The sequence below is a fragment of the Notolepis coatsorum genome, assembly GCF_963971535.1.
Source record: "Notolepis coatsorum genome assembly, chromosome: 8".
Lineage (NCBI taxonomy): Eukaryota > Metazoa > Chordata > Actinopteri > Aulopiformes > Paralepididae > Notolepis > Notolepis coatsorum.
The window spans coordinates 92,440,318-92,468,202 of NC_140172.1; the positions used below are offsets into that span (position 1 = coordinate 92,440,318).

At 43.4% G+C, this 27,885-nt stretch overlaps 1 protein-coding gene across 2 annotated transcripts in view; it reads right to left on the reverse strand.

The window, feature by feature from the left end:
* Positions 1–4,456: 4,456 nt before the first annotated feature.
* gdpd5a (glycerophosphodiester phosphodiesterase domain containing 5a) overlaps positions 4,457–27,885 on the reverse strand; it is a 117,906-nt gene continuing 94,477 nt past the window's right edge. For both annotated transcript variants that reach the window (XM_084320141.1, XM_084320140.1), the window contains exons 13-16: positions 8,740–8,887; positions 7,468–7,550; positions 6,173–6,285; positions 4,457–5,687 (exon numbers count right to left, since the gene is read on the reverse strand). In XM_084320141.1, coding sequence (XP_084176267.1) covers positions 5,593–5,687; positions 6,173–6,285; positions 7,468–7,550; positions 8,740–8,887 — 439 coding nt within the window. In that variant the 3' untranslated portion in view covers positions 4,457–5,592. The remainder of the gene's footprint in view (positions 5,688–6,172; positions 6,286–7,467; positions 7,551–8,739; positions 8,888–27,885) is intronic.

The window sequence follows — 27,885 nt, forward strand, 5'->3', positions numbered from 1 at the left end:
GGGTGTACTACAGTATGTTATGTTCAGGTGGGTGTACTACAGTATATAATGTGTTCAGGTGGGTGTACTACAGTATGTTATGTTCAGGTGGGTGTACTACAGTATATTATGTGTTCAGGTGGGTGTACTACAGTATGTTGTGTTCAGGTGGGTGTACTACAGTATATTATGTTCAGGTGGGTGTACTACAGTAGTGTTCAGGTGGGTGTACTACAGTATGTTATGTTCAGGTGGGTGTACTACAGTATATAATGTGTTCAGGTGGGTGTACTACAGTATGTTATGTTCAGGTGGGTGTACTACAGTATATTATGTGTTCAGGTGGGTGTACTACAGTATGTTGTGTTCAGGTGGGTGTACTACAGTATATTATGTTCAGGTGGGTGTACTACAGTATATAATGTGTTCAGGTGGGTGTACTACAGTATGTTATGTTCAGGTGGGTGTACTACAGTATATTATGTGTTCAGGTGGGTGTACTACAGTATGTTGTGTTCAGGTGGGTGTACTACAGTATGTGTTCAGGTGGGTGTACTACAGTATATAATGTGTTCAGGCGGGTGTACTACAGTATATTATGTGTTCAGGTGGGTGTACTACAGTATATAATGTGTTCAGGTGGGTGTACTACAGTATATGTGTTCAGGTGGGTGTACTACAGTATGTGTGTTCAGGTGGGTGTACTACAGTATATAATGTGTTCAGGTGGGTGTACTACAGTATGTTATGTTCAGGTGGGTGTACTACAGTATATAATGTGTTCAGGTGGGTGTACTACAGTATATTATGTTCAGGTGGGTGTACTACAGTATGTTATGTTCAGGTGGGTGTACTACAGTATGTTATGTTCAGGTGGGTGTACTACAGTATGTTATGTTCAGGTGGGTGTACTACAGTATAATGTGTTCAGGTGGGTGTACTACAGTATGTTATGTTCAGGTGGGTGTACTACAGTATAATGTGTTCAGGTGGGTGTACTACAGTATATAATGTGTTCAGGTGGGTGTACTACAGTATGTGTTCAGGTGGGTGTACTACAGTATATAATGTGTTCAGGTGAGTGTACTACAGTATATAATGTGTTCAGGTGGGTGTACTACAGTATATAATGTGTTCAGGTGGGTGTACTACAGTATATAATGTGTTCAGGTGGGTGTACTACAGTATGTTATGTTCAGGTGGGTGTACTACAGTATATTATGTTCAGGTGGGTGTACTACAGTATATAATGTGTTCAGGTGGGTGTACTACAGTATATAATGTGTTCAGGTGGGTGTACTACAGTATGTTATGTTCAGGTGGGTGTACTACAGTATGTTATGTTCAGGTGGGTGTACTACAGTATAATGTGTTCAGGTGGGTGTACTACAGTATATTATGTTCAGGTGGGTGTACTACAGTATGTGTTCAGGTGGGTGTACTACAGTATGTGTTCAGGTGGGTGTACTACAGTATGTGTTCAGGTGGGTGTACTACAGTATGTTGTGTTCAGGTGGGTGTACTACAGTATGTGTTCAGGTGGGTGTACTACAGTATATTATGTTCAGGTGGGTGTACTACAGTATGTTGTGTTCAGGTGGTTGTACTACAGTATGTTGTGTTCAGGTGGGTGTACTACAGTATGTTGTGTTCAGGTGGTTGTACTACAGTATGTTGTGTTCAGGTGGTTGTACTACAGTATGTTGTGTTCAGGTGGTTGTACTACAGTATGTTGTGTTCAGGTGGGTGTACTACAGTATGTTGTGTTCAGGTGGGTGTACTACAGTATGTTGTGTTCAGGTGGGTGTACTACAGTATATAATGTTCAGGTGGGTGTACTACAGTATATAATGTTCAGGTGGGTGTACTACAGTATAGTGTTCAGGTGAGTGTACTACAGTATATAATGTGTTCAGGTGGGTGTACTACAGTATGTGTTCAGGTGGGTGTACTACAGTATGTTGTGTTCAGGTGGGTGTACTACAGTATGTTATGTTCAGGTGGGTGTACTACAGTATATTATGTTCAGGTGGGTGTACTACAGTATATAATGTGTTCAGGTGGGTGTACTACAGTATATTATGTGTTCAGGTGGGTGTACTACAGTATGTTGTGTTCAGGTGGGTGTACTACAGTATGTTGTGTTCAGGTGGGTGTACTACAGTATATAATGTGTTCAGGTGAGTGTACTACAGTATATAATGTGTTCAGGTGGGTGTACTACAGTATGTGTTCAGGTGGGTGTACTACAGTATATGATGTGTTCAGGTGGGTGTACTACAGTATGTGTTCAGGTGGGTGTACTACAGTATATGATGTGTTCAGGTGGGTGTACTACAGTATATAATGTGTTCAGGTGAGTGTACTACAGTATATAATGTGTTCAGGTGGGTGTACTACAGTATGTGTTCAGGTGGGTGTACTACAGTATATAATGTGTTCAGGTGGGTGTACTACAGTATATAATGTGTTCAGGTGGGTGTACTACAGTATGATGTGTTCAGGTGGGTGTACTACAGTATATAATGTGTTCAGGTGGGTGTACTACAGTATATGTATTCAGGTGGGTGTACTACAGTATATAATGTGTTCAGGTGGGTGTACTACAGTATATAATGTGTTCAGGTGGGTGTACTACAGTATGTGTGTTCAGGTGGGTGTACTACAGTATATAATGTGTTCAGGTGGGTGTACTACAGTATATAATGTGTTCAGGTGGGTGTACTACAGTATGTGTTCAGGTGGGTGTACTACAGTATATGATGTGTTCAGGTGGGTGTACTACAGTATATAATGTGTTCAGGTGGGTGTACTACAGTATGATGTGTTCAGGTGGGTGTACTACAGTATATAATGTGTTCAGGTGGGTGTACTACAGTATATAATGTGTTCAGGTGGGTGTACTACAGTATATAATGTGTTCAGGTGGGTGTACTACAGTATGTGTTCAGGTGGGTGTACTACAGTATATGATGTGTTCAGGTGGGTGTACTACAGTATATAATGTGTTCAGGTGGGTGTACTACAGTATGTTGTGTTCAGGTGGGTGTACTACAGTATGTTATGTTCAGGTGGGTGTACTACAGTATATAATGTGTTCAGGTGGGTGTACTACAGTATATAATGTGTTCAGGTGGGTGTACTACAGTATATAATGTGTTCAGGTGGGTGTACTACAGTATATGTGTTCAGGTGGGTGTACTACAGTATATAATGTGTTCAGGTGGGTGTACTACAGTATAGTGTTCAGGTGGGTGTACTACAGTATATAATGTGTTCAGGTGAGTGTACTACAGTATATAATGTGTTCAGGTGGGTGTACTACAGTATAGTGTTCAGGTGGGTGTACTACAGTATATAATGTGTTCAGGTGGTTGTACTACAGTATATTATGTTCAGGTGGGTGTACTACAGTATGTTATGTTCAGGTGGGTGTACTACAGTATATAATGTGTTCAGGTGGGTGTACTACAGTATAGTGTTCAGGTGGTTGTACTACAGTATATTATGTTCAGGTGGGTGTACTACAGTATATTATGTTCAGGTGGGTGTACTACAGTATATTATGTTCAGGTGGGTGTACTACAGTATATAATGTTCAGGTGGGTGTACTACAGTATGTGTTCAGGTGGGTGTACTACAGTATATAATGTGTTCAGGTGGGTGTACTACAGTATATTATGTTCAGGTGGGTGTACTACAGTATATAATGTGTTCAGGTGGGTGTACTACAGTATATAATGTGTTCAGGTGGGTGTACTACAGTATATAATGTATTCAGGTGGGTATACTACCTAATGTGTTCATGTCACCAAATAGGCACCTTAGCTAATGGCCTTTGACTCATTCAGCCCAGGCTGGAACAAAACTGATTTAGTTACATTACGACCTTTTAAAGACTGCAGTCCGCTTCACACATGGGTAATGGGTATGACTTGAGTATATCTGGTATCTGGCCAGCTATTCAGGTAACCAGCTATATAGGTTGACCAATTCAAAAAGAAAAAGAAATCAGCAAATGTGCTAGTCAGGGCGGCATGGTGGTGTAGTGGTTAACACAGTCGCCTCACAGCTAGGGCTAGGAGGTCCTGGGTTCGATTCCCGCTTGGGGACCAGGTTGCCGTGTTGCCAGTTACCCAGGTGGGGTATCTCCCAGGCCTTTCTGTGTGGAGTTTGCATGTTCTCCCCATGCTCCCCCCCGATAGGATAAACCCAATGGAAAAACATGCACAACAGATCGCTAAGGACGACGGAATGGGAAGTGCAGAGAACATTTCATTCAGCAACTCAGTGCATGTGTACCTGTGGGTCGCCCATCGCGTGTGTTAAAATCTGCATGACAAATAAAGACTTATTATTATTAACAAATTTTGCTCTCATCCCCCCACCTCTCCAGGTTTTCAATTTTGCTTTCAATTCTGAAAGAACATTTTGTACAGAAAGGGAAAAAGAAGTAGACACATTTTTTAAAGGGATATGTTGGTTTTATTTCAAACTTGGCTGGTCCTCAATACTCAAGTTTTAACCTATACCTCCTAATTAAAAAGACTAATATTACAAGACAAATCTTATTCTCCTAATGCTTATTCCAAAAAATCCACTGATTTCATAAAAAGGCAGCCATGTGAATGTGTAAGTAGCTAACATCCATCCACTAAAATCAATGAATCATGGCATTACAGAATAGAGGCAACACAAAATTGGAACATGGACCACAATATCATGACTATCAAATGCCCCATCAATGTGCTGATCCCCATTCAATCCTAATGCAGGAGAATAGGAAGCTTTCACTCAAGTGTCAAGATTCACAGTCATTCACACATAGGAGAGGACATAGCGGTCATAATAAGAATAAATAAAAGTCATGAAACAGCATACAATTCATAACCATGAAAATCCTCTCAGAGGGAAGATCAAAAATAAATGTAAAACAACTTATATTTACATTAATGTACAGTACAGAATGCCTTTCCTGTGTTATAAAAAGAGAAAAAAAGTAAAAAGAAAAACTCCTTCCTTCCTTTATTGCTTGAAATCAAACTACAACTCAAGTCGGTAGGATAAAGGACAAATCCACTTTTTTTCATCAGTTTTTTTATGGTTTATCTGAGAGTAGTCTAAAAAAAGAAAACTGGAATGCACGGTTTGTAATCACCACGCAAGCATCAATTAACTAATTAACTAATACATAATCTTGTAAAAACTATTTACGAATAGGAAATTAAATTCCCATTCGCTTACTGTAGCATTGGTCGAGGCAAAACCAGAAAATCAAACCGCATCCCAGTTTCACGCCATCTACGGTCTACAGACTAGATTGAGGCCAAAGAGCCATCCGAGTATCAAATGAAGAAATCAGGAATTATCTTTTAACCCTTTCACTACCACACTACAGAAGGTTAACCTTTCACTACCACACTACAGACGGTTAACCGTCTTTAGTGTGGTAGTGAAAGGGTTAACCTTCTGTAGTGTGGTTGTGAAAGGGTTAACCCTTTGGTAGTGTGGTAGTGAAAGGGTTAAGTTCCGACATGACAATAGCATCCGGGTTCAAACGTCCGACAGGAAGAGAACACTCCGTGGTTCACCAGACGTAGTGGTAGGACGTGTCTAGCGGCCGAAGCTAAGATGAGAGTAGGTGGCAAAACCGTTTTCTGGGCAGAGAGTCAGCTCCTCAGTACTGCCACTGATCCCATTGTTTAATTCTGGAAAGACAACAGAAACAAATATTATTAACTAACATCTCTCAAAATGATTATCATTTAAAAAATATATATTATTCTTTTGACTTTCTTTATCAGGGTTCCCAGACATTGCTAAATGACTTTCATTTCAGTACTTTCCTAAGCACTATTTTCAATTTTAAAAGGGCATTTAAAAGGATACAATTCACTTTTAAATGCTGTTTTTTTTATATTAAAAAAAATCTGATCCAATATTTATGGCTAAAACCAATTTCCGACAATTAGTTATACTTTAAATAAAACAATTAAATTTCTTGTTTCAGATTTTTTTTTATCATGGATGAACAAAACTTTCAATGCGAATGGTTGATTTGAATTTCAAGGACTTTTTAAGCACCTTGATAAAAATGGGCTGTTTTCAAGGAATCCCAGGCCTTGACTTTATTTTTTTTGTGCAAAAAAATCAAGCACTTTAAGCACTTCAAGGACCCTGCTTTATGTAGTACCTGAGAATATCAGCTTTTCCTTCATAACGTTGACATCGCGGCTGGGTCTCCGGGTCACAGCGCTCAGCATGATCTGCTCTGGATTGTAGTTTTGCATTTCACTCATCCTCCACCTGCCACACAGAGACAGACCATCAAAACACACATACAAACAAGCTAGACAGCTATACCTTTAAGCTACATGGATTCCGGATACTTATAGAACAAATATTACGCATGTTGTATGAAATTATATCACTGCTGTTGGGCAAAAACCTTGTCTCCTCAAAGGGTCAAACGTCAGGAAGTGGTGAAAAAGAACTTGATGTTCAGATCGACATCCATGTATTACTGAGGTTCTATGTTGGGTTTTACATGACCGACACAAAGAACCATGTCAACTTTCAACTCAAGTAAAAAACATGGAAATCACCAAAATTGGAGATGCAAAGTCTTCGCCCCAAAATCTGCGATATTACACACTGGCACCGGGTCGAGACAAAAACAACCACAAGCACAAGGAGGACAGAGTGAAGGAGGCAGCAACACAGAGTGCCGAGGAGGAGGCACGGCGGTTACCTGATCACGTGATAGCTGACAGATGACAGGGGGGCAGCGCAGGGCAGTGGCAAGCAGATCAGACAGAGCAGAGGACGTTAAGGATGAAATAAGAGAGAGGGAGAGAACAGGAAGAGAGAGAGAAAACAGGAAGAGAGTGAGAGAATGGAGTGGGACAAAAGGTGGTTAGGTGGGGAGAGAGAGACGAGGCGATGAGATGGAAAGGAGCAGGAGATTGCATTAGGCCAAGCAAGCTCAGTACACCTCAGATGACACTCATACAGACGGGTTCTTTTCACAGCAGTCTTTTGACTCGTTATAGATTGGTAAACAAAGGTGTTACCTTTATAAGATTCATTATTTTTATATATATGGTTACCCACTGTGACCAAGTCAAATGGCTGCTGTGAAAAGAGCCTCATAGACTTATGTTTATACAGCATGCATTTAGTTTAAAATGTAGTATTGAATTATACCACTAGAATTAAGACACACAGCGATGCTACAAGTGCAGACAAGCCTTACATTTTATTTTGACTTGAAATAATGTTTTTCTGTCTGTGTGTGTGTGTGTGTCTGCTTGCATGTGTGCATGCATTTATGATGGCACTCGCGCCAGGGGTAGTGAAAGGTGTGTTGCCAAAGCCTCCATAACTCCATAAATACATCTTAATGCTACAGTGCCGGTTTGAAAATAAAACAAATTAAAATGGGAAAACTGAAGTAATAAAACTATTTATTTACTAGAGAATACTTACTTTTGAAAAGAGAATATTCCTATGACTATGGCGAGGGAGACCAGATCCGAAGCGATCCAGATAAAACCATATGCGTTCCGGCTCTGCAACGAACGAAAAAGAGAGAGAGGTGGAGTACCAGCAAACACCACTAGATGTCACTGTCACCACAGAAACAACAGCAACAACAACAACAACAACAACAAAAGCAACAACAACAACCACAACAACCACAACAACGTATTCTGAATGCAACACAAGGAACCCAGACTATGAACCATGAGAAATTCTGGCTCAACTCTGCCCTCGTCTCAAACTGTGACTTTTGTCTGACATCAGTGTCTTGTCGTATACAGGTGCAGCTCAATAAATTTGAATATCGTGGAAAAGTCTATATATTTAGCTGTATTGATACAGTAATTTGTGCAAAAGCAGCACCAACCAAGAACTGAGTGAACATACATGAACATTTCAGAAGGCCGACATTTCTATATACAAAAGAAAAATACATCTATTTTAAAAATGTTATTGGTGATACAGAAGTTTGGGCTTTCATGAGCTGTAAGACATAATCATCTAAATTAAAACAAATAAAGGCTTTAAATATTTCACTTTGTGTGTAATGAATCTATAATCTACAAGAGTTTCGCTTTTTTAATTGAATTACTGAAATAAAATAACTTTTCCACGATATTCTAATTTATCAAGCTGCACCTGTATATCAAGCTCCGCGCTGTGTTCACGCGTGCTGCTGGGCTCCCTCCCACACCTCCCCCACTCCGTATGCACGTACGCACCTCCCCCGTATGCTTGCCCACTAGCCTGACTGTCCTGATTATGTATGTGTATGTATTGCTGTCTATACAGTGCTTGTCCATGTATGGAGCTTTGATTTGTCCCTGTACACTTTTTTTTTTTTATAGATGCATGAATGCCTAGTGAGTGAATGTACAGAATATGTTTTAAATGGTTTTATATTAGCTTTAATGTCCTTCTATTTTTCTGTTTCTTTCTGGCTTAAACATCTAGCACAGGGACTACAACTGAAAACTAGCAACCCTGCTAATGTTGGCATATTTACAATTTTTTATTTGTATTAATTTATAAATGTATAACTGTTGATTGATATGCACTGTCCCTGATCAAATAAACTGAGTAAACTAAACTAAACAAAAACTCCCCTTGCTCTTCGCTGTGCCCTTGTCACTCTCTCCTGTTGCGCAGCCTCTATCACCGTGCCCTTGTCTGTTGTGCACTATGCCGGGTGAAAGAAAGAGGGGCGGTGCTGATTACCATGAGCCAGATGGGGTAAGGCACCTTGCGGAGAACTTGGGGGGCGTCGGACGAGACGAAAGGCACCCCACTGCACCACAGAGTGGAGTAGAGCCAGGGCTCGTTCACCGGGTAGATCGTCACACTCAGGTTATTGGCCAGATACTCCCTGCGGAAAAAAAAATATATAATAAATAATGATTACAGGGTTCCCATAGATATTGCAAAATGTCATTTCAAGTACTTTTCTAAGCACTATTTTATTTTATTTTAAAAGGATACAATTAACTTTTAAATGCTGTTTTTTATTGAAAAGAAAATCTGATCCAATATTTATCGCTTAAAACCAATTTCCGATAATTAGTTACATGTTAGATACAAAAAAAAATATATTTCTTGATTCAGAACTATTTTATCATGGATGAACAAAACTTTCAATGCGAATGGTTGATTTGAATTTCAAGGACTTTAAGCACCTTGTTAAAAAAACTGGCTGTTTCAAGGAATTCCTGGCATCGACTTTTTTTGGACAAAAATCAAGCACTTTAAGCACTTCAAGGACCTTGTGCAAACCCTGTGATTATGTTTCCATAACTGTGATTAAATTATGATTAGCTGTAAACACTTTCTTTTTTGTGTTGCTTTGAAGTTCAAGTGATCAATCAACCTACCCTCGATGAGTCTAAAACCACAGAACTTTCAAACTCATAGCCTCCTTTGATTTCATGAACACTCGACTCTGAATGAGTAAATTTCATGATAATCTGATCTAATAAACCCTTTTTCATAAACATTGTAACTAAGGCTGACCCTGATTAGTCGAATAGTCGACTAATCGATCAAAAGGAGCCGTAGTCGACTGCCAACCTCTTAGTCTAATGCAATTTTTTATAAACACATTTCTGATGCCCAACCGTTGAGTGCCATTCACTGATTAACACGTTTCTGGATCATTATTTCTTTTATTAGATATTTCCATTCATAAACATGCAGGCAGCTGTGTGTTATCACTGGGGATGGGTCTGAGATTGCAAAAGTCCAATACTGCCGCCTGCCGCCTTGCGGCCGCTATTGCATTCCATTTGAAACGATGTGGCTTGGTGTGTGGGGAGTCTAACTAGCCGGGCAAGCCAAGCACTTATAATGCATGCATCGACGAGGGTCGGGCCCCCCCGGATCAGTACTGGAATGGCGATCAGATAATTGGAATATTCTTTTCGGGACAGATCCTGGTCAAGGTAAGAACTATATGTAAGGACTATATATATAAATATTCTGTTGATCCAAAAATTCCGTCATGCGATCGGGCCGTGTGTGTGTGGCGTGTTCCGTTGGTAGCGATCAAAGCACGGATTTCATGCATGCATGATGAAACATAATACCGATAATCTAGCATTGATTTCGGATTGATTGTTGACAGCGATACGTTGCTCATTTCAACACTGGTTGCACGCGCTTTATTGACATCACGTGCACACGCACGCATGCTCATAAATGTTCCCTCGCGTGCACACAGGATGTAATAATAAACTTATTTGTATCCGTTTTTTGCATCTTGACCGGAAGAAACTCCGGTGAGCGCGTGAGCGGCGCGGAGCGGGCGGTTTTGAAGTGAGCGACGGAGTGGGTTTTAAAATGGGTCGGCGCGACGTCCGGAGCGAGAGTTCTCCTCCGCTCCAATCCACTCCGGGCCGCTCACAGTGGTTTAACACTGATGTAATATACATGTAGTACAATGCCAAAGCAACAGATGGCGATGTACAAACATGAAGGCCATTTTCAACCAATGAGAAGGGTGAACCGTCACTCACATCATGTTAGAAAAAATATATGACGCCATTGTTGTTGTCGTTAGCTTACATGCTAACGTTAATGGCAGCGACCATAGCATTGTGGCTAGGCTAGCTATCATCGCTTAGTAGAGCTATAAACAACGTTATTTAACATTGCAGAATGGGTACAATTACAATACGGCTCAATACAAACAATTGTTAAGGGGCCCAGGGGGTGTAGACTGTTGTAGTTTGGTCAAATCAAGAACATTTACATCATGCTCCAAAAAAATAAAAATAAATCTGCTGAGCGATGTGGAGCGGGGACCGGGAAGCGCTCGATTCAAGGTGAGCGGTGAGCGAGCGGAGAGCGACTTGGGGGCGGGGTCAAGATGAGCGATTAGCGGAGCGGAACAAGCCGTCTAGAGCGAAGAGCGGATTTCTCGCCCGCGCCGATCCGCTCACGGGCCCTGACCCCCATTCATTACAGCGCTGGCACACACGGCCATACGCCCACAGCGACCTCCGACACCCAAAGTGTAAAAAAAAAAGTTGTTGTTTTGATTCTTTCCAAAAGCAAAGAGGCCTAGAAGCGTGGCTAACGCTAATGGCTTGCATACCAGCAAGGCTAACCCCTTCATTGCGACAATACAGAAAGTTAACCCTTTTCACTGCCACACGACAAAGGGTCCTTTGTCGTGTGGCAGTGAAAAGGGTTAACTTTCTGTATTGTCACAGTGAAAGGGTTAACCATTTGGTAGTGAAAGGGTTAAGTTGAAATCCTCTTTTTTTTTATCCACTTTTTTTCCCATTTTCTATATTTTCTCCCATCCCAATTTCGTAACATCCAATTCAACCCTCCCCTGTCACGAACGCTGTTTCTTGCCTCCCACAAGCCGGCTGCAATGTGGACTACCGGTAAGTCATACATAGCACAAGTCCCCTCCGGTACTTGAGGTAACAGCAGTCGCATCTTTTCACCTGCGCAGCTCGATCTCTCAGTGGCGAGAAGTAACGCGTGGGAGGCTCACGCTGCCCCCGACACTTCCTGATTCTACTGCGCAGGCGCACCAACCGACCTGTAGGAGTCGCTGTCCACAACGCCCGATCCCCACCCATCAGTTTCCCACCCCCTAATACGGCCAATGTGTATTAGTACGGACGACCAGCTAAACTGAAAGCAAATGTGGGGCGCTGGGCTCGAACAGGCAAGCCCAGCGTCTCCAGATTTCATGGCGAGCGCCTTGCCCACTACGCCACGTAGCCGCCCTAAGTTGAAATCCTCTTAACACTTTCCGTGCCACGGGTCCGGTGCCCCGGAACCCCGTTGCGTGCCACCACCCACTTCAATGATAGAGCTCTCATATTTGCGAACGCATAAACTATATCTTAAATTATGGCTATGTGTATAATATGGCCATCGCTTATCAATGACTTGTTTGCAGTCAACATTGTCGAAACGGATTTTTTCTTTTTTTTTTTTAATCAGTTAATTTTCGTTTTATACCATTTTGAAAAACGCTCGTTTTATGAAAGTTCCAGAACATTTCAGAAGATTCTGTGATAATCGCCCTTTACTGGAATATACTGGTATACACAAAAAACGTTGTAATTTCTCTGCCTATTTGTAAATACCAGTGGTAAACTAACCAAGTGTTAAATACCAGTGGTAAACTAACCCAGTGGTAAACTAACCAAGTGGTAAATACCAGTGGTAAACTAACCAAGTGTTAAATACCAGTGGTAAACTAACCAAGTGGTAAATACCAGTGGTAAACTAACCAAGTGGTAAACTAACCAAGTGTTAAATACCAGTGGTAAACTAACCAAGTGTTAAATACCAGTGGTAAACTAACCAAGTAGTAAATACCAGTGGTAAACTAACCAAGTGGTAAATACAGGTGGTAAACTAAGCAAGTGTTAAATACCAGTGGTAAACTAACCAAGTGGTAAATACCAGTGGTAAACTAACTAAGTGGTAAATACCAGTGGTAAACTAACCAAGTGGTAAATACCAGTGGTAAACTAACCAAGTGGTAAATACAGGTGGTAAACTAACCAAGTGGTAAATACAGGTGGTAAACTGTAAAGTGTCACAGCCAACTAAGTGACACTGGGTATGACATCCTGATCTTATATATGATTATGGGGAATGTCTGTAGATTCTTCCTGGACAATGGAATAGAAACACGTTATGTGTAAACACATTTTAAGTGCCACCAGTCAACGAGTGACACTTTGTATAAATGACATCCTGTTCTCTCTGTCCCTTGTATGATTTAATAGGTTTATTGTATATATCTGTTTTAAATCTAGGCATATGTTACTGTAGGTGTCTAGATGTGATATGTATTCATATATATATATATATACATATATATGTGTATACGTATATATATGCATATACGCTTTGAACAAGTATCTAGGCCTGGGCTGGTAATGCCCAGTCAGAAAGGAGTGGAGAAGAGAGGGGCCACTATAGCCGTATAAACTATTTTTCACATGTAATAATTATGGAAACATATATACTGTTGGTATAAAGGTATATATATATAATGCTATATTAATTATATGTTTCATAATTATCTGCTTAAAAAGAATGATATGCTTGGCGATGATACCTACAGAAGGTATCATAACCCTTGCCTGTTATGCCTGTTTCTCTTACTGTTAGAGTGAGTCAGAACGAGAGTGGCCCCATGCAGTAAGGGAGTGAACGGCTGGAATGTAAAGGCCATGAAGAGGGAGCTCCAGTCAGAGGGGCATTGTATTCTTATGAACTATGCATCTGTCTCTCTCCCTCCTCTCCGGCCGGCAGACGCATTAAACTGGTTAACCCTTTGTGGGGTCTGAGTGAGATGGGGAGTGAAGGGACTTTCCACAGCAGAGAACAAAGGAAGTCTGTTCCAGCGAAAATGTTACAATTACTTTCGAGTTACGGCCTAGTGGAGTAAAATGGGAGGAGAGCCAGTCCCCACGAGCCGTGCATTGACTGGCTGGTGAAATGACATCACGGTGACAGCGCTGTATTTGGACCAATAAGCAGAAGAGACCCTGGGGCCCTTTATAAGGGCCAACTGGCGAGAGCACAGGAGGATTTTTACACTGAGCTGGAGAGAGAGGAAGAGGCACAAGCCGTGCCAGATCAGACTTTTTTGAGAGATGAGAAGAATGCTGCCAGACACGGGGCACAAGCCGTGCAGAGATGAGATGTTTTGTTCTGTGCATATTTTAACTGAAATGGACACTTTTCCACTTCAGTCTCTTCTTGTAACTAGCTTTTTCTAATTAAAATTACCTCTTTATAAATATCCTTTGTATCTTTTCTTCACTCTCAGACGGCCGGGTAAGCATTGAAATGTGTTCTGCATTTGTAACTTCACCCTGTTGCATTTTTGATTAATGATAATATGTGTAAGTGGCTTTATCCCTAGCTATAATGGGGATATAACTATAACTATAGGCTTTATCAAGTAGAGTAATAGGAGACATATGATTATGTATTAATGCAAAATAGAATAAGTGGCTTTATCCCTGCATTAAGGACTAAAGGTGGATTCTGTATAATGGGATTATCAAGTAAATCCATACAGTGATAAATACGTGTAACGGATAAGGGAAATGGACCTCATCTAATTAAAGAGAGTCCGTCCCAGTGCAAATAAAATAAAAGATTCCGCAACTTCAATCACTCGACGTTAAAGGTCGATGACTGACGGGGGTCGGAACGGTGCATTCGCTGTCTCTTGTCGGTCAGTGGTAACAACAACATTTTGTAGACTCGGTTGGTTCTGCGTGTCAACCACTTCACAGGACGCTGTTTGAGGTGTAGATAGGCAGACCAATGAGTTATGAAGTTATCGATCTGACCTAAGAGCGAGCGTGGGCATTCAACATGGCGTCCCTGGCGATGTGCATTTATACTAACCAAAATAGGTGCTAAACGGCCGAAGAAGACAGGACTACTGTTAAAAGCCTCTGGAGTAAAATTAAATCACAGATTTGGCTAAAATTAAAGTAGAAAGCTCTACTGGCGACTCGAGTGGAAGGCTCTACTCGGGGATATCACAAATGAATAGAAAGCTCTATCTTGGTGATTAAAGCAACGTTTACTCACAACTAAAGGGTAACATAATGTTTATAGAGCTCTGGGGGGAGTTACAAGTGCAGCATAATTTCGTGCTTTGCCCACAGGAAGCGAACTGGCCCTACCCAAGGCGAGGGCTCCCTAGCCCAAAGACACTGTTTGTAAGGAGGAGAGAATGTATGTGAAGCGAGTCAAAACGGCCGTTCACAGAAAGGCGAGGGCTCCCTAGCCCAAAGACACTGTTTGTAAGGAGGGGAGACTGGATGTGAAGCGAAGCCAAAACGGACGTTCACAGAAAGGCGAGGGCTCCCTAGCCCAAAGACACTGTTTGTAAGGAGGGGAGACTGGATGTGAAGCGAAGCCAAAACGGCCGTTCACAGAAAGGCGAGGGCTCCCTAGCCCAAAGACACTGTTTGTAAGGAGGGGAGACTGGATGTGAAGCGAAGCCAAAACGGCCGTTCACAGAAAGGCGAGGGCTCCCTAGCCCAAAGACACTGTTTGTAAGGAGGGGAGACTGGATGTGAAGCGAAGCCAAAACGGCCGTTCACAGAAAGGCGAGGGCTCCCTAGCCCAAAGACACTGTTTGTAAGGAGGGGAGACTGGATGTGAAGCGAAGCCAAAACGGCCGTTCACAGAAAGGCGAGGGCTCCCTAGCCCAAAGACACTGTTTGTAAGGAGGGGAGACTGGATGTGAAGCGAAGTCAAAACGACCGTTCACAGAAAGGCGATGGCTCCCCTAGCCCAAAGATACTGTTTGTGAGGAGGGGAGACTACGTGACACGCAGCCAAGACGACCGTTCACTGAATGTTCCCTGGATGGCTACCTAGCCCGAGGCTACGTGACGCTAGCTAAAACGGCGTGTTCACTGGAACATGGGCTGACAAGCCAGGAGTGAACTGAATGCTAACTGGATGACAACCTCCAGCTCCAGGAGACGCTGAGGCAGCGGGAGCGGGAGCTCACGGCCCTGAAGGGGGCGCTGAAGGACGAGGTGGCCACGCACGACCGGGAGATCCGAGACCCTCAGGGAGCAGTACAGCACCGACATGGAGAGGCTGAGGAGCAGCATGGAGCAGGTGTCCCAGTCTCAGGCAGGTATCGAGGCAGAGCGGCAGCATGTGAACACCTCGGTGCGCTCCCTGCAGCAGCAGCTAGAGGACTGCAGGGACGAGAGTGCCCACTGGATGGAGCAGTTCCACACCACCAGAGACGAACTGCGAAGCACCAAACAGGAGCTGCTGCAGTCTCGTCTGGAGAAGGAGGAGTTTGAGGAGGAGCTGAAGGAGCTGCAGGAGCGAGATCACTCCCTGCAGTGCATAAGCCCAGGACCACGTGGTCACGAGGAAGTGAGGCAAGCGAGAGCAACCTATATATCTCCCCGTGGTGAACACTCAGGGGTGAGAGTGACATCTACAAGGTCTCACAGACAATCACCAAACATAACAGTCACTAACCACCCAGTCTGGACCGATAACTCTGATACACCATGGTCAATCCTCACCTTCACTGGACCGTCATTGACGAACTATGGTAGATGGGAAACAAGCATGGTAACGGCAGGAGGCTCTTACTACCGAAACCTGAGGAAACAGGTAATGGAAAAAAGGACCAAAAAGCCCCTGAAACCAGGCAAGGCAGTAATCACAGAGTGTGATTATGAGGTGTTTCACGCGGAGAAAATTGTCCATGTGACACTAAGTCAAGACCAATACAAGGAGATAGAGTCCTCACACATAAACTGGGACAGACTGGTGTCCCGTATAAAGGAACTACTGCAGAAAAGGGAAATCTATGCTGGCCACGGTACTAAGGACATGCCCTACCGACTAGCCATAAACCTGATGTGGGGCAGGTCTCGAGGATATGGCCAAAGAGGCATATGGTTGGGGAAAGCCGTAATCAGCGCGATCTCAAGCCTAAGGAGTGCAGGGCACACGGAGATCCGTCTCATGATGGAACCTAGGGACCATGAGTCAATAACCCTGGCCGTGGATAGAGCCGGGGAGGGTGAGGAAGACGAGGACGATGAGCCTGCATTGGTACCTCTCACTCCCCCTCCGAACCCTAAGGGATCGGGACCCGTACCCAGGAAAGAAAGGTCCAACTCCCAGAACTCCTCCCGAGCAGCGGAGAGAGGGAGATCATCCACACCCAGGAGACCGACAGTACCGTTCGAACCTGAAAAGGCGGAACCTGCGCGATCTCAGGCCAGGAGTATCCATAGACTTCTAGGCCGTCCCCCGGACTCAGGGGACGACCCAGCAAGTAGCGAACAGGAGTATACTGATCTAAATCAGGACTTAGGAATGGAGGGAGACCGGGATAGGTCAAGCTCCAGAGCATCCTCCAAGTCTTCATCTCGATCAAGATCTAGGGAGAGAGTTCGGTACCCGAGGGGCGAACCTCCTAGACCTCGAAACAAGAGAGCGAAACCGGTCAAACTGAGACCTATAGGCAAGGGGCCTACTCTGAAAGGCACCACCTTTCAGTCACCCTCGGGCTTGACCTGGAGCTCAGGATTGGAGGACGTCTCCGAAGAGAGTGAAGGAGACTTGGAAGGAAAGGAAACAGGGGATATTATGCCAGCATATCCCGTGAGATGGGGAACGGCTCAGGCCTTAGCCCGGTCACCCGTGGCAGAAAAAGTGTTGTCTCACCCTGGGGTAACAGAACCATACAAGCATGCACACTTACATGCAGGCTATGACATACTACGTGAACAGGTGTACAAGCTAGACAGGGCCATGGCTGAAATAGCCAGGAGAGAAAGAAACTGGTTGAACGAGGCCCCGTCCATAAGCCCAATCCGAGCCCTGAGACACAGCACAGAGGAACACCGACCGGAAGTGAGCCCTCACTCCATACTAGCCCAATCTCCCGGAGACATTTACCGACCGAGAGGAAAGAGTTCACATACAGGCAGGAGTCTGCGTGACAGCACCCAATATGGAGAAAGCAACAAAGCACAAGAATTGTTAAGCAAAACCCAAGTGCTCAAAAAACTGGCCCCAGAAATGCTTCGAGGGGAGACCCAGGCTGCTTATATCCGTAAGTGTGCTCAGATTTTCCATGGGTCACCTCTCTATGATGACCCGGAGGCCGCTCGCATTTTGAGACACCTCAAAGGACTGGAGGTCCCCGAAGGGGCTTCAATGGCCCAAATGATGGAAATGGAAGTAAGAATCCCCGGTCAAGATCCAGGGGAAAATATGGTGGAGAAACTAATCCCACAGGTGCGAGACGGGAGCTTGTCTCTCACTGTTGCAGCAGAATCAGTCATACGTGGAACGCCTAGGCGAAGATCAGGCTTACTGCTTGAAAAGCTATTCATCGGTGTACCAGGTGGTAACCGTCTTGCAGCCAAATGCGCAGCATGGTCCCGAGACCAGTTACGGACGGAATGCATGCTGTATGACCAAGTCAAAATGCTTTCTCAACACAAATACTGTAAAGATGTCCGTCTTTTCTCTAAACCAGAGTAGAGAGGACGAAAGAATTTGTAATCTATTTCATGCAAAGGGGATTTCCTGACAGCTACCATCTGGTAGGTTAGCACCTGTACCAACCATATCAGCTGCGTGAGATGTACACTCACCAGCGCCTATGGATAAAAATTGAGACTCTGCAAACTCTCATCAAGCTTAGCACCTTGACGCGGGGGGACAGAGCGAGCATCAGGGTCTCTATATCCGACGGGCCTATCAGATTTGTGGGGACTCGGAAGCTTCAGCATACAGGACGCTGTGGTGCTTGGGCGGCCAAGTCACTGGTTTATAGGTCTGTCAAAACGGATTGGAGGTTCTGGGGCTTAGAACATTCGTGAGTTGGGCTTTATGCTAATTGAATAGGTATCAAAAGCCGAAAGAATATGAACTGAAATAACTGCGGTCAGGGGCCTCTGGAGTAAAATTTATTACAGATTTGAGTTAAAACCTTACTCAAGTGTGATCTTATCAGCAAGCAATCCTCTCCAACCAAGACTCCTCCTAAGTGCTCGAGATCTGGAACAATGAGTGACGTAGAGGTCTGCAAAGCGCAGCAGACAGCCTAAGAGGTAAAAAATCTATCAGGAACAAGAGAGGGTTCATAAGAAACCACTTGAAGTGGCGTTTACTCGCGACTAATAGGGCTAGGGAGCCCTAAAGTCACTTGAACTTGAAGTAACTAAATGCTTACTTAAAGTCAGAACTTAAGTAGAAAAAACTCTACTTTGTGAATAGCAGGCTGAAATAGCCATTGCGAATAGCAGGCTGAAATAGCCATTGCGAATAGCAGGCTGAAATAGCCATTGCGAATAGCAGGCTGAAATAGCCATTGCGAATAGCAGGCTGAAATAGCCATTGCGAATAGCAGGCTGAAATAGCCATTGCGAATAGCAGGCTGAAATAGCCATTGCGAGCAGGCTGAAATAGCCATTGCGAATAGGAGCGAATAGCAGGCTAACTAGCCATTGCTAACAGGACGAGGCTACTCACATGATCAGACAGGTATATGATAACCTTGGACATGCCGGAAGTAGGAGGATGTTGGTATACCTGAGAACTAACAACATTCTCATACATAAAGCCAAACAAAGAGCGATAACAGTCCGAAAGGCCTGTGAACAATGTGCGCTGGTAAAGGTGCGCTGGTAAAGGGACAAAACCTGAACCAGTGCCGCATTCTTAGACAAGGGGGGGGGGTCCCCCGGAGTCAGCGGACGACGCAGCGAATGGCAAGAAGGAATATACTGACTCAGGTCAGAAATCGGAAATGGAGGAAGACCGGGATAGGTCAAGCTCCAGAGCATCCTCAAGGTCCTCATCTAGACCTCCCAGACCTCCCAGACCTCCCAGACCTCCCAGACCTCCTAGACCTCCCAGACCGGACAGAGAGACATCGGCCTGGACCCGGGTTACAGGGCGACGAGAGCCCTGAATGGACCTGAAAGAGAGAAAAGAAATTAGTCCTCTGTGGACTGTATCTGTGATGTCCTGCGAGGCCTACGGACAGGGTCACAAGACCAGGCCAACCACACTTCAATAGAGGACTGCTGCTACAATTCTCGGGGACCCGTGGGGGTCGCCCGAGAAGTGACAAATCAACCTGCCCCAAACTATGGGAGAGATCCAAGAGGTCAGAGGGGGTGACCCCAAGATGACCAAGGTGACCCCAAGATGACCAAGATGACCAAGATGACCAAGATGACGAAGACGACAACAACCTGGGTGCATCGGCCGGGAACAACAGATGCAAGTCTTCCCGCCGGATACCAAGCAACAACGTGACCCCTATCCTGTCGAGCCGTCCAGCCAGGGAACAACAGATGCAAGTCTTCCCGCCGGCTACCAGGGTAACAAGGTACCAAGATGGCAGAGGGGGTGTGGAGAGTCACAGCCACGTGACCCCACAATCGCCATCTCGTCCCCCAGTACAGACGCTATTAACTCTTTCAGTGCCACTCACGAGATTTCTCGTGTTTTTTTATAGGTGGTTGCTAGCCACTCACGAGATTTCTCGGATTTTTTTTATTTTAATTTTTTTTGCGATCTGAAAAATTCTTGCATCACCCGAGCCTACCCGAGTATAGCCGAGGGGCGCCGACGATCACTGTGGAAAAAAGCGCCCCCTGTCGTCTCCCAGATGACATAAGTGATTTTGGAATGGACTCAATGAAAATGAATGGGGAAAAAAATCCGGTACTCCACATTTTCCAGTTCACTGATCCAGCCGGGGTTACCACAGTTCATTCTGGAGCCTCAGATCCCCGCGGATCATAGAGATCTACTGTGTCGCGTTGGATCCATACACTTATCGATTTTTTCGAATGGTGATCAGGAATTGGAATATACCAGTTGGATACCATCTGATGTCAGGTAAGGACTCTGTGTTATCAGTGGTAGGATAATCGGAGTAAGTTTGATGAAGTTATAAGCTGTTTTGTGAAATGTCTTCTTTCGGTTTCATTGTAAAAGTCCGAGAGGAAATCAACAGGGCGATTATCAGTGCGCGGCCGTAATGTGCGTGCGTGCACGTATAATATTGATCATCTAGCGTTTATTTGAAAACGATTAATAAAAAGGCCGACGAATATCAACGTTGTGGAATATTCCACTAAAAGACGATTTTCATAGAATGCTCCAGAATGAGCTGTTTTTTATATCAAAACGGGGGCTTTTCTAACTGCTCTGAAACGGAAACGACGCGATAAAAAAAGAATCTGCCTTCACAGCACTGACTGGAAAATAGTATTTGATAATGCGATGGTCAGATTAGACACATAGCCATAATTTAAAACATAGATTAGGCGATATTAACGTTAACATTGGCGCGGATGGTGGCATTCAAGCGGTAAAACGGAAAACCAGGCATGGCATTGAAAGAGTTAAGACAATGGAAAATGACCGACCAGGATGACAGAGGGGGTGTAAAGTGTCACAGCCAACTAAGTGACACTGGGTATGACATCCTGATCTTATATATGATTATGGGGAATGTCTGTAGATTCTTCCTGGACAATGGAATAGAAACACGTTATGTGTAAACACATTTTAAGTGCCACCAGTCAACGAGTGACACTTTGTATAAATGACATCCTGTTCTCTCTGTCCCTTGTATGATTTAATAGGTTTATTGTATATATCTGTTTTAAATCTAGGCATATGTTACTGTAGGTGTCTAGATGTGATATGTATTCATATATATATATATATACATATATATGTGTATACGTATATATATGCATATACGCTTTGAACAAGTATCTAGGCCTGGGCTGGTAATGCCCAGTCAGAAAGGAGTGGAGAAGAGAGGGGCCACTATAGCCGTATAAACTATTTTTCACATGTAATAATTATGGAAACATATATACTGTTGGTATAAAGGTATATATATATAATGCTATATTAATTATATGTTTCATAATTATCTGCTTAAAAAGAATGATATGCTTGGCGATGATACCTACAGAAGGTATCATAACCCTTGCCTGTTATGCCTGTTTCTCTTACTGTTAGAGTGAGTCAGAACGAGAGTGGCCCCATGCAGTAAGGGAGTGAACGGCTGGAATGTAAAGGCCATGAAGAGGGAGCTCCAGTCAGAGGGGCATTGTATTCTTATGAACTATGCATCTGTCTCTCTCCCTCCTCTCCGGCCGGCAGACGCATTAAACTGGTTAACCCTTTGTGGGGTCTGAGTGAGATGGGGAGTGAAGGGACTTTCCACAGCAGAGAACAAAGGAAGTCTGTTCCAGCGAAAACGTTACAATTACTTTCGAGTTACGGCCTAGTGGAGTAAAATGGGAGGAGAGCCAGTCCCCACGAGCCGTGCATTGACTGGCTGGTGAAATGACATCACGGTGACAGCGCTGTATTTGGACCAATAAGCAGAAGAGACCCTGGGGCCCTTTATAAGGGCCAACTGGCGAGAGCACAGGAGGATTTTTACACTGAGCTGGAGAGAGAGGAAGAGGCACAAGCCGTGCCAGATCAGACTTTTTTGAGAGATGAGAAGAATGCTGCCAGACACGGGGCACAAGCCGTGCAGAGATGAGATGTTTTGTTCTGTGCATATTTTAACTGAAATGGACACTTTTCCACTTCAGTCTCTTCTTGTAACTAGCTTTTTCTAATTAAAATTACCTCTTTATAAATATCCTTTGTATCTTTTCTTCACTCTCAGACGGCCGGGTAAGCATTGAAATGTGTTCTGCATTTGTAACTTCACCCTGTTGCATTTTTGATTAATGATAATATGTGTAAGTGGCTTTATCCCTAGCTATAATGGGGATATAACTATAACTATAGGCTTTATCAAGTAGAGTAATAGGAGACATATGATTATGTATTAATGCAAAATAGAATAAGTGGCTTTATCCCTGCATTAAGGACTAAAGGTGGATTCTGTATAATGGGATTATCAAGTAAATCCATACAGTGATAAATACGTGTAACGGATAAGGGAAATGGACCTCATCTAATTAAAGAGAGTCCGTCCCAGTGCAAATAAAATAAAAGATTCCGCAGCTTCAATCACTCGACGTTAAAGGTCGATGACTGACGGGGGTCGGAACGGTGCATTCGCTGTCTCTTGTCGGTCAGTGGTAACAACAACATTTTGTAGACTCGGTTGGTTCTGCGTGTCAACCACTTCACAGGACGCTGTTTGAGGTGTAGATAGGCAGACCAATGAGTTATGAAGTTATCGATCTGACCTAAGAGCGAGCGTGGGCATTCAACATAAACTAACCAAGTGGTAAATACCAGTGATAAACTAACCAAGTGGTAAATACAGGTGGTAAACTAACCAAGTGGTAAATACAGGTGGTAAACTAACCAAGTGGTAAATACAGGTGGTAAACTAACCAAGTGGTAAATACCAGTGGTAAACTAACTAAGTGGTAAATACCAGTGGTAAATGTCGTGGAATATATCATCATGTCATTAGACAGCTTGACTGGTGCACTCTGACCAGCTATATAATGTGCTCAGATGTGGCAGACACTACTGTCCCTTTAAATATTTTTCTCTCCTAGCAAGGATTGTTTAGCATTCCACATAACGAACAATACCGCCTAGCCAAGGCTGGTTCTCCTTTGGGCAGAATTTGTTTACCTATCTGGGTGTCTAGTGGATGTCATTTCAATTGTGTATTTAATATACGTGTGAACAGCGCTCTTGGTCATTTTATGGCCAGAGGCTACTGTATTAACATGTGTCTCTGTCTGTAAACTGTCCTTTCATTGTGGCCACGGTGAAATAAACCTTTCTATTATTAATAATGACTCAGAATGATTAATGTAAACGGCTCATCGTTTTATATCTTAATATTTCACATTACATAAACTAAGCAAGTGGTAAATATGGGTGGTACACTAACCAAGTGGTAAATACAGGTGGTAAACTAACCAAGTGGTAAATACAGGTGGTAAACTAACCAAGTGGTAAATAGCAGTGGTAAACTAACCAAGTGGTAAATACCAGTGGTAAACTAACCAAGTGGTAAATAGTACCAGTGGTAAACTAACCAAGTGGTAAATAGTACCAGTGGTAAACTAACCAAGTGGTAAATACCAGTGGTAAACTAACCAAGTGGTAAATACCAGTGGTAAACTAACCAAGTGGTAAATACCAGTGGTGAACTAACCAAGTGGTAAATACCAGTGGTAAACTAACCAAGTGGTAAATACCAGTGGTGAACTAACCAAGTGGTAAATACCAGTGGTAAACTAACCAAGTGGTAAATACCAGTGGTAAACTTAACTGTAGCTGAGGGGCTACACAACCCTGACTGTATTTAAATAATGAGCTTGACAAATACTAAATGATTAATTAACCAATATTAAATGTACACAAAATGGCGGACACTCTATTAAATGAGAGGGGACAGGGTTGAATAATCACATTTAACACATTGTGCACCAAGAACGGCATAAATCGTTATTGCCCGCCATGCGCTGAACGCCAACAACGGCGTATCACGTGTTTGGGATCAATATTTCATTTTTTCGCCATGGCATTCATAATTCATCCAGCCTCCCTCCGGATCGCAGCCGGACCCTGTTCTGATATTGCAACACCTCAATACCGCCGCCTGGTGGACGGTCGGGCGAGTTACACTCACGCCAAACCGGAAGTGGCGATCGGTGCATCAAGGGAATTCCTCCGCCAGAGATATATTGTGGCGTGGATCAATATACACACTTGAGTGCATTTGGATCGCTTTAGAAACGCAATAATCTATATGATTTCGGCGTTTATTGCGTCATACAAACCGGAAATGGATCTAGCAGATCGACGTCAAATAATTGGGATATTTTTGCTCCAGTCTCATCAGCGAATGGTAAGAGGAAACTAACGTTACTTTCAGCTTGATTGTCCATTTCTTTGTTTGCAATCAGTCTGATCAATATATCAACCTCTACTAAATAAAGCCGTTACTGACGATCAAGGAATTATAAACGACCCCCCCCCCCCAATCGATAATCTATCATATGCTTCAGGGCCTATAACTAGCATTTTTGGAATTACAGCAGAAAAGCTTAAAAACACTTATATTTTCGACGGTATTAACACAACAATGTATGAATGAAAAAATATAACGTTCCCACATCCGGAACGATAGGTACCCGATGTTGAATGGGCCATAGTAATGCAGATATAGCTATAATATTTAAAAAGTTATAGCCCTGCAAAGAAGGTAAACATCTCCATAGGCTTACAGCGGTGGCAGAGAGGGCATAATGATGGGCACAATGCATGGCGCCCAATGTGTTAACACTATGGCGACCGCAGTCTTGCAGCGATTTAGGCCTCAGAGGACAGAGGATTGTAAACAAACCGATGTACTTTCTAAGAGATATATATATCATTTATAGTATTGCTATCTGTCCATTCTCATTGTCACTTGAGTGCATAAACCGTGCCTTCATAATGGCTTAAAGAAAATAAAAATCCATCGGTTGGTTGTCATTTTATAGCGTCGTGAATATAAGGTATATCGCGCTTTTCGTCCAGGCTTTTCTTCAGGAGGCTGCAAAAAAGGCTAAACGTTGGCGCCGTTATATCAAACGCCATTTCTGCTGTATATATACGAATGAAATAAAACAAACTGCGTAGCATCCGGACTATTACAGAGCATCTATGGATGAAATGGGGGCGGCGGGGAACGCCGATCAGTATTATTGATTAGCAATAGAGTGTGCGTTCAGGTAGCCAATGTCAGTAGTCTATCACGTTAGGTTATAAAACAATGTCCAATCCAGCTGTAATTTGGGGTAATATTATCCTACCGTCAGGCCATGTGATCGCCGGCAGCATTTCCTCACCAGTCATCGGATTCTGGTAGATCAATATGTACATTGGCTAATCATAAATCCCATTATTCCACGCTGAAAAATACGTTCGGCAAGCTGATCAAAGATGGAGGGTCTTCGTTTGGAATAAAGGCTCTATGATCCGCCCACAGGACTGTAAAAGCATTTTTTTTTTAAATACCCCCAATGATACTGCAGTGGAGCGATGGTGCCCCTAAGCGGATCTGGACGGTACTGCATGTTTCGAAAATCAAATATGTGGAAAGATCCTGCAAGTGGATCGGGGACCTAATAAGCGTTATAAATATGGAATCAAACAATAACAACTCGTCACGAGTATACTCGTGGCTCTGGACCACAACACATGGAATCGAAACACGTATATACTCGTGAACGGACACCATAGTGTTAATGTGTAACATAAACACAAATGTAAATAAATATAAACAACAACAAATATAATGGGGTTAACACTTTGATCGCCATGGTTAAATTCATAATTTACCATCCCTCGCCATCTCTATTTGTCTATGGAGAAGTTCCCCTTCTTTGCAGGGCTATAACTTTTTAAATTGTATTGCTAAATTGACATTATTATGGCCCATTCAATGTCCTATATCTATTGTTCAGGGTGTAGCAACGTTATACTTTTTCATTCTCATATTCATACTAAAATATGGTCTAAAGTATAAGTATGTTTTTATCGTTTTCTGCAGCTTTCTCCAGAACTTGATTTATAGCCCCAAATGCATTATATTGATGATCAAATACAGTTTGGTAGCGATCGGTGCCAGATAAAAAATTTCAACTGGAGGTACTTCTAGAAGTTACTACGTATCATCTGATGTTGACCGGATGGGCGGGGGGTCGTTTATAATTCCGTGGGCAACGTTGTATCATTCATCTAGTGTGGGTCATATGATCATCAGAGCAGTTTATATGGAACACGTTAGAAAATAACGCTGAAACTCACCGTGGCTTCCTCGCGCCGCTGGGGGATGAGCGTGGAACAGAATTTTTTCTATTATGGGATGGAAAAATACCGGATCCATTTCCAGGTTGTATAATAGTATATATGTCCAAATCATGTTGTTTATTGAGTTAGGGTGAGCGATCGATTATCCAGTGTGTCAAGATGGAGTCCCGGGAGCTATAGCGAGTGGTCGGACCAAATTTGGATGAGCACCAGTTTCCTGTTTCCGGTTTGCTGTTTGGGCGATCTGCCGATCGGCCACCAGATGGCGCTCTTGAACCGTTAGATAGTTTAGTGGAGCTCAGCAGTATATCTCAGGTCCCCGGAGGAGAAATATGATTTCGATCACAGATTTTTGAAATATTGATATCAAAGACGAGTTACGGCGTCTTCGGCAGAATGAGCATGGCGGGGAAAGACGAGTTCCAGCGTTTTCGGCGATTAAAGTGTTAATACAATCTTCTTATAAACAGTATCCTAATTATTATACAATTTATATATATAACAATGTCTGAATGAATTATCAAGTCAAGTCAAGTCAAGAGTTTTAATTGTCACGGCATACTATACAATGAAATGCGGGTGGTCTTGCCCGCAACGATGTGCAATACAGTGGTACAACATATAATAGAATCCAATAAAAAAAAAAACATTGTGCAATAAACAGGTAACCGGTAACATGGTGTGACATCTCGGTATCTGTACATAGTTATTTACAGAGCATATAGGACATGCTAGGTAGCTTTGGTAGTGCAATACACTGTTCCTGTTATACTAATTTAAAGTGGCCTTTCCTTTTGGCCATAAGTGTGCGTGTGTGCGGCATGAGTGTGTGCCCGCTCATGTTAAAGTGTTAAAGTGGCTGCTAGTGTGTGAGCGTGCACAGCGTGCGTGTCGTGTGTGTGCTCATGTGTGCTTATGTGTGGATAGTTCAGTGTTCTGTGGTACTCAATGTTCATTGTTCAGGACTCTGATGGCCTGGGGGAAGAAGCTAAGCCTAAGCCTCTCTGTCCTAGTAGCTGGGGTTCGCAGGCGTCTGCCTGACCTCAGCAGCTGAAACAGGCTGTTATTGGGGTGGTGGGGGTCTTTCATTATTCTGCAGGCTCTGGATTTGCACCTCTTGTTATAGAACCTGCAGGGGAGGTAGTGCAATACCCGTGGTACGCTCGGCTGAGCGCACCACTCTCTGTAGGGCCTTCTTGTCCTGTGCCGTGCCGTTTCCATACCAGGCAGTGATGTTTCCGGTCAAGATGCTCTCTACAGCCCCTGAGTAGAAGGACTGGAGTATCTTCCCCGATACTCTGAACTTCCTTAACTGTCTCAGGTGGTAGAGGCGCTGTTTCGCCTTCTTTACTACTGTGTCTATGTGTGTTGACCATGTCAGATCCTCTGAGATGTGGACCCCCAGGTACTTAAAGCTGCTCACCCTGTCCACGGTAGCCCCGTTAATCATCAGTGGTGTGTGCGTCTCCTGCTGTCCTCTCCTATAATCCACGATCAGCTCCTTGGTTTTACCAATGTTCAGGAGCAGGCTGTTGTCCT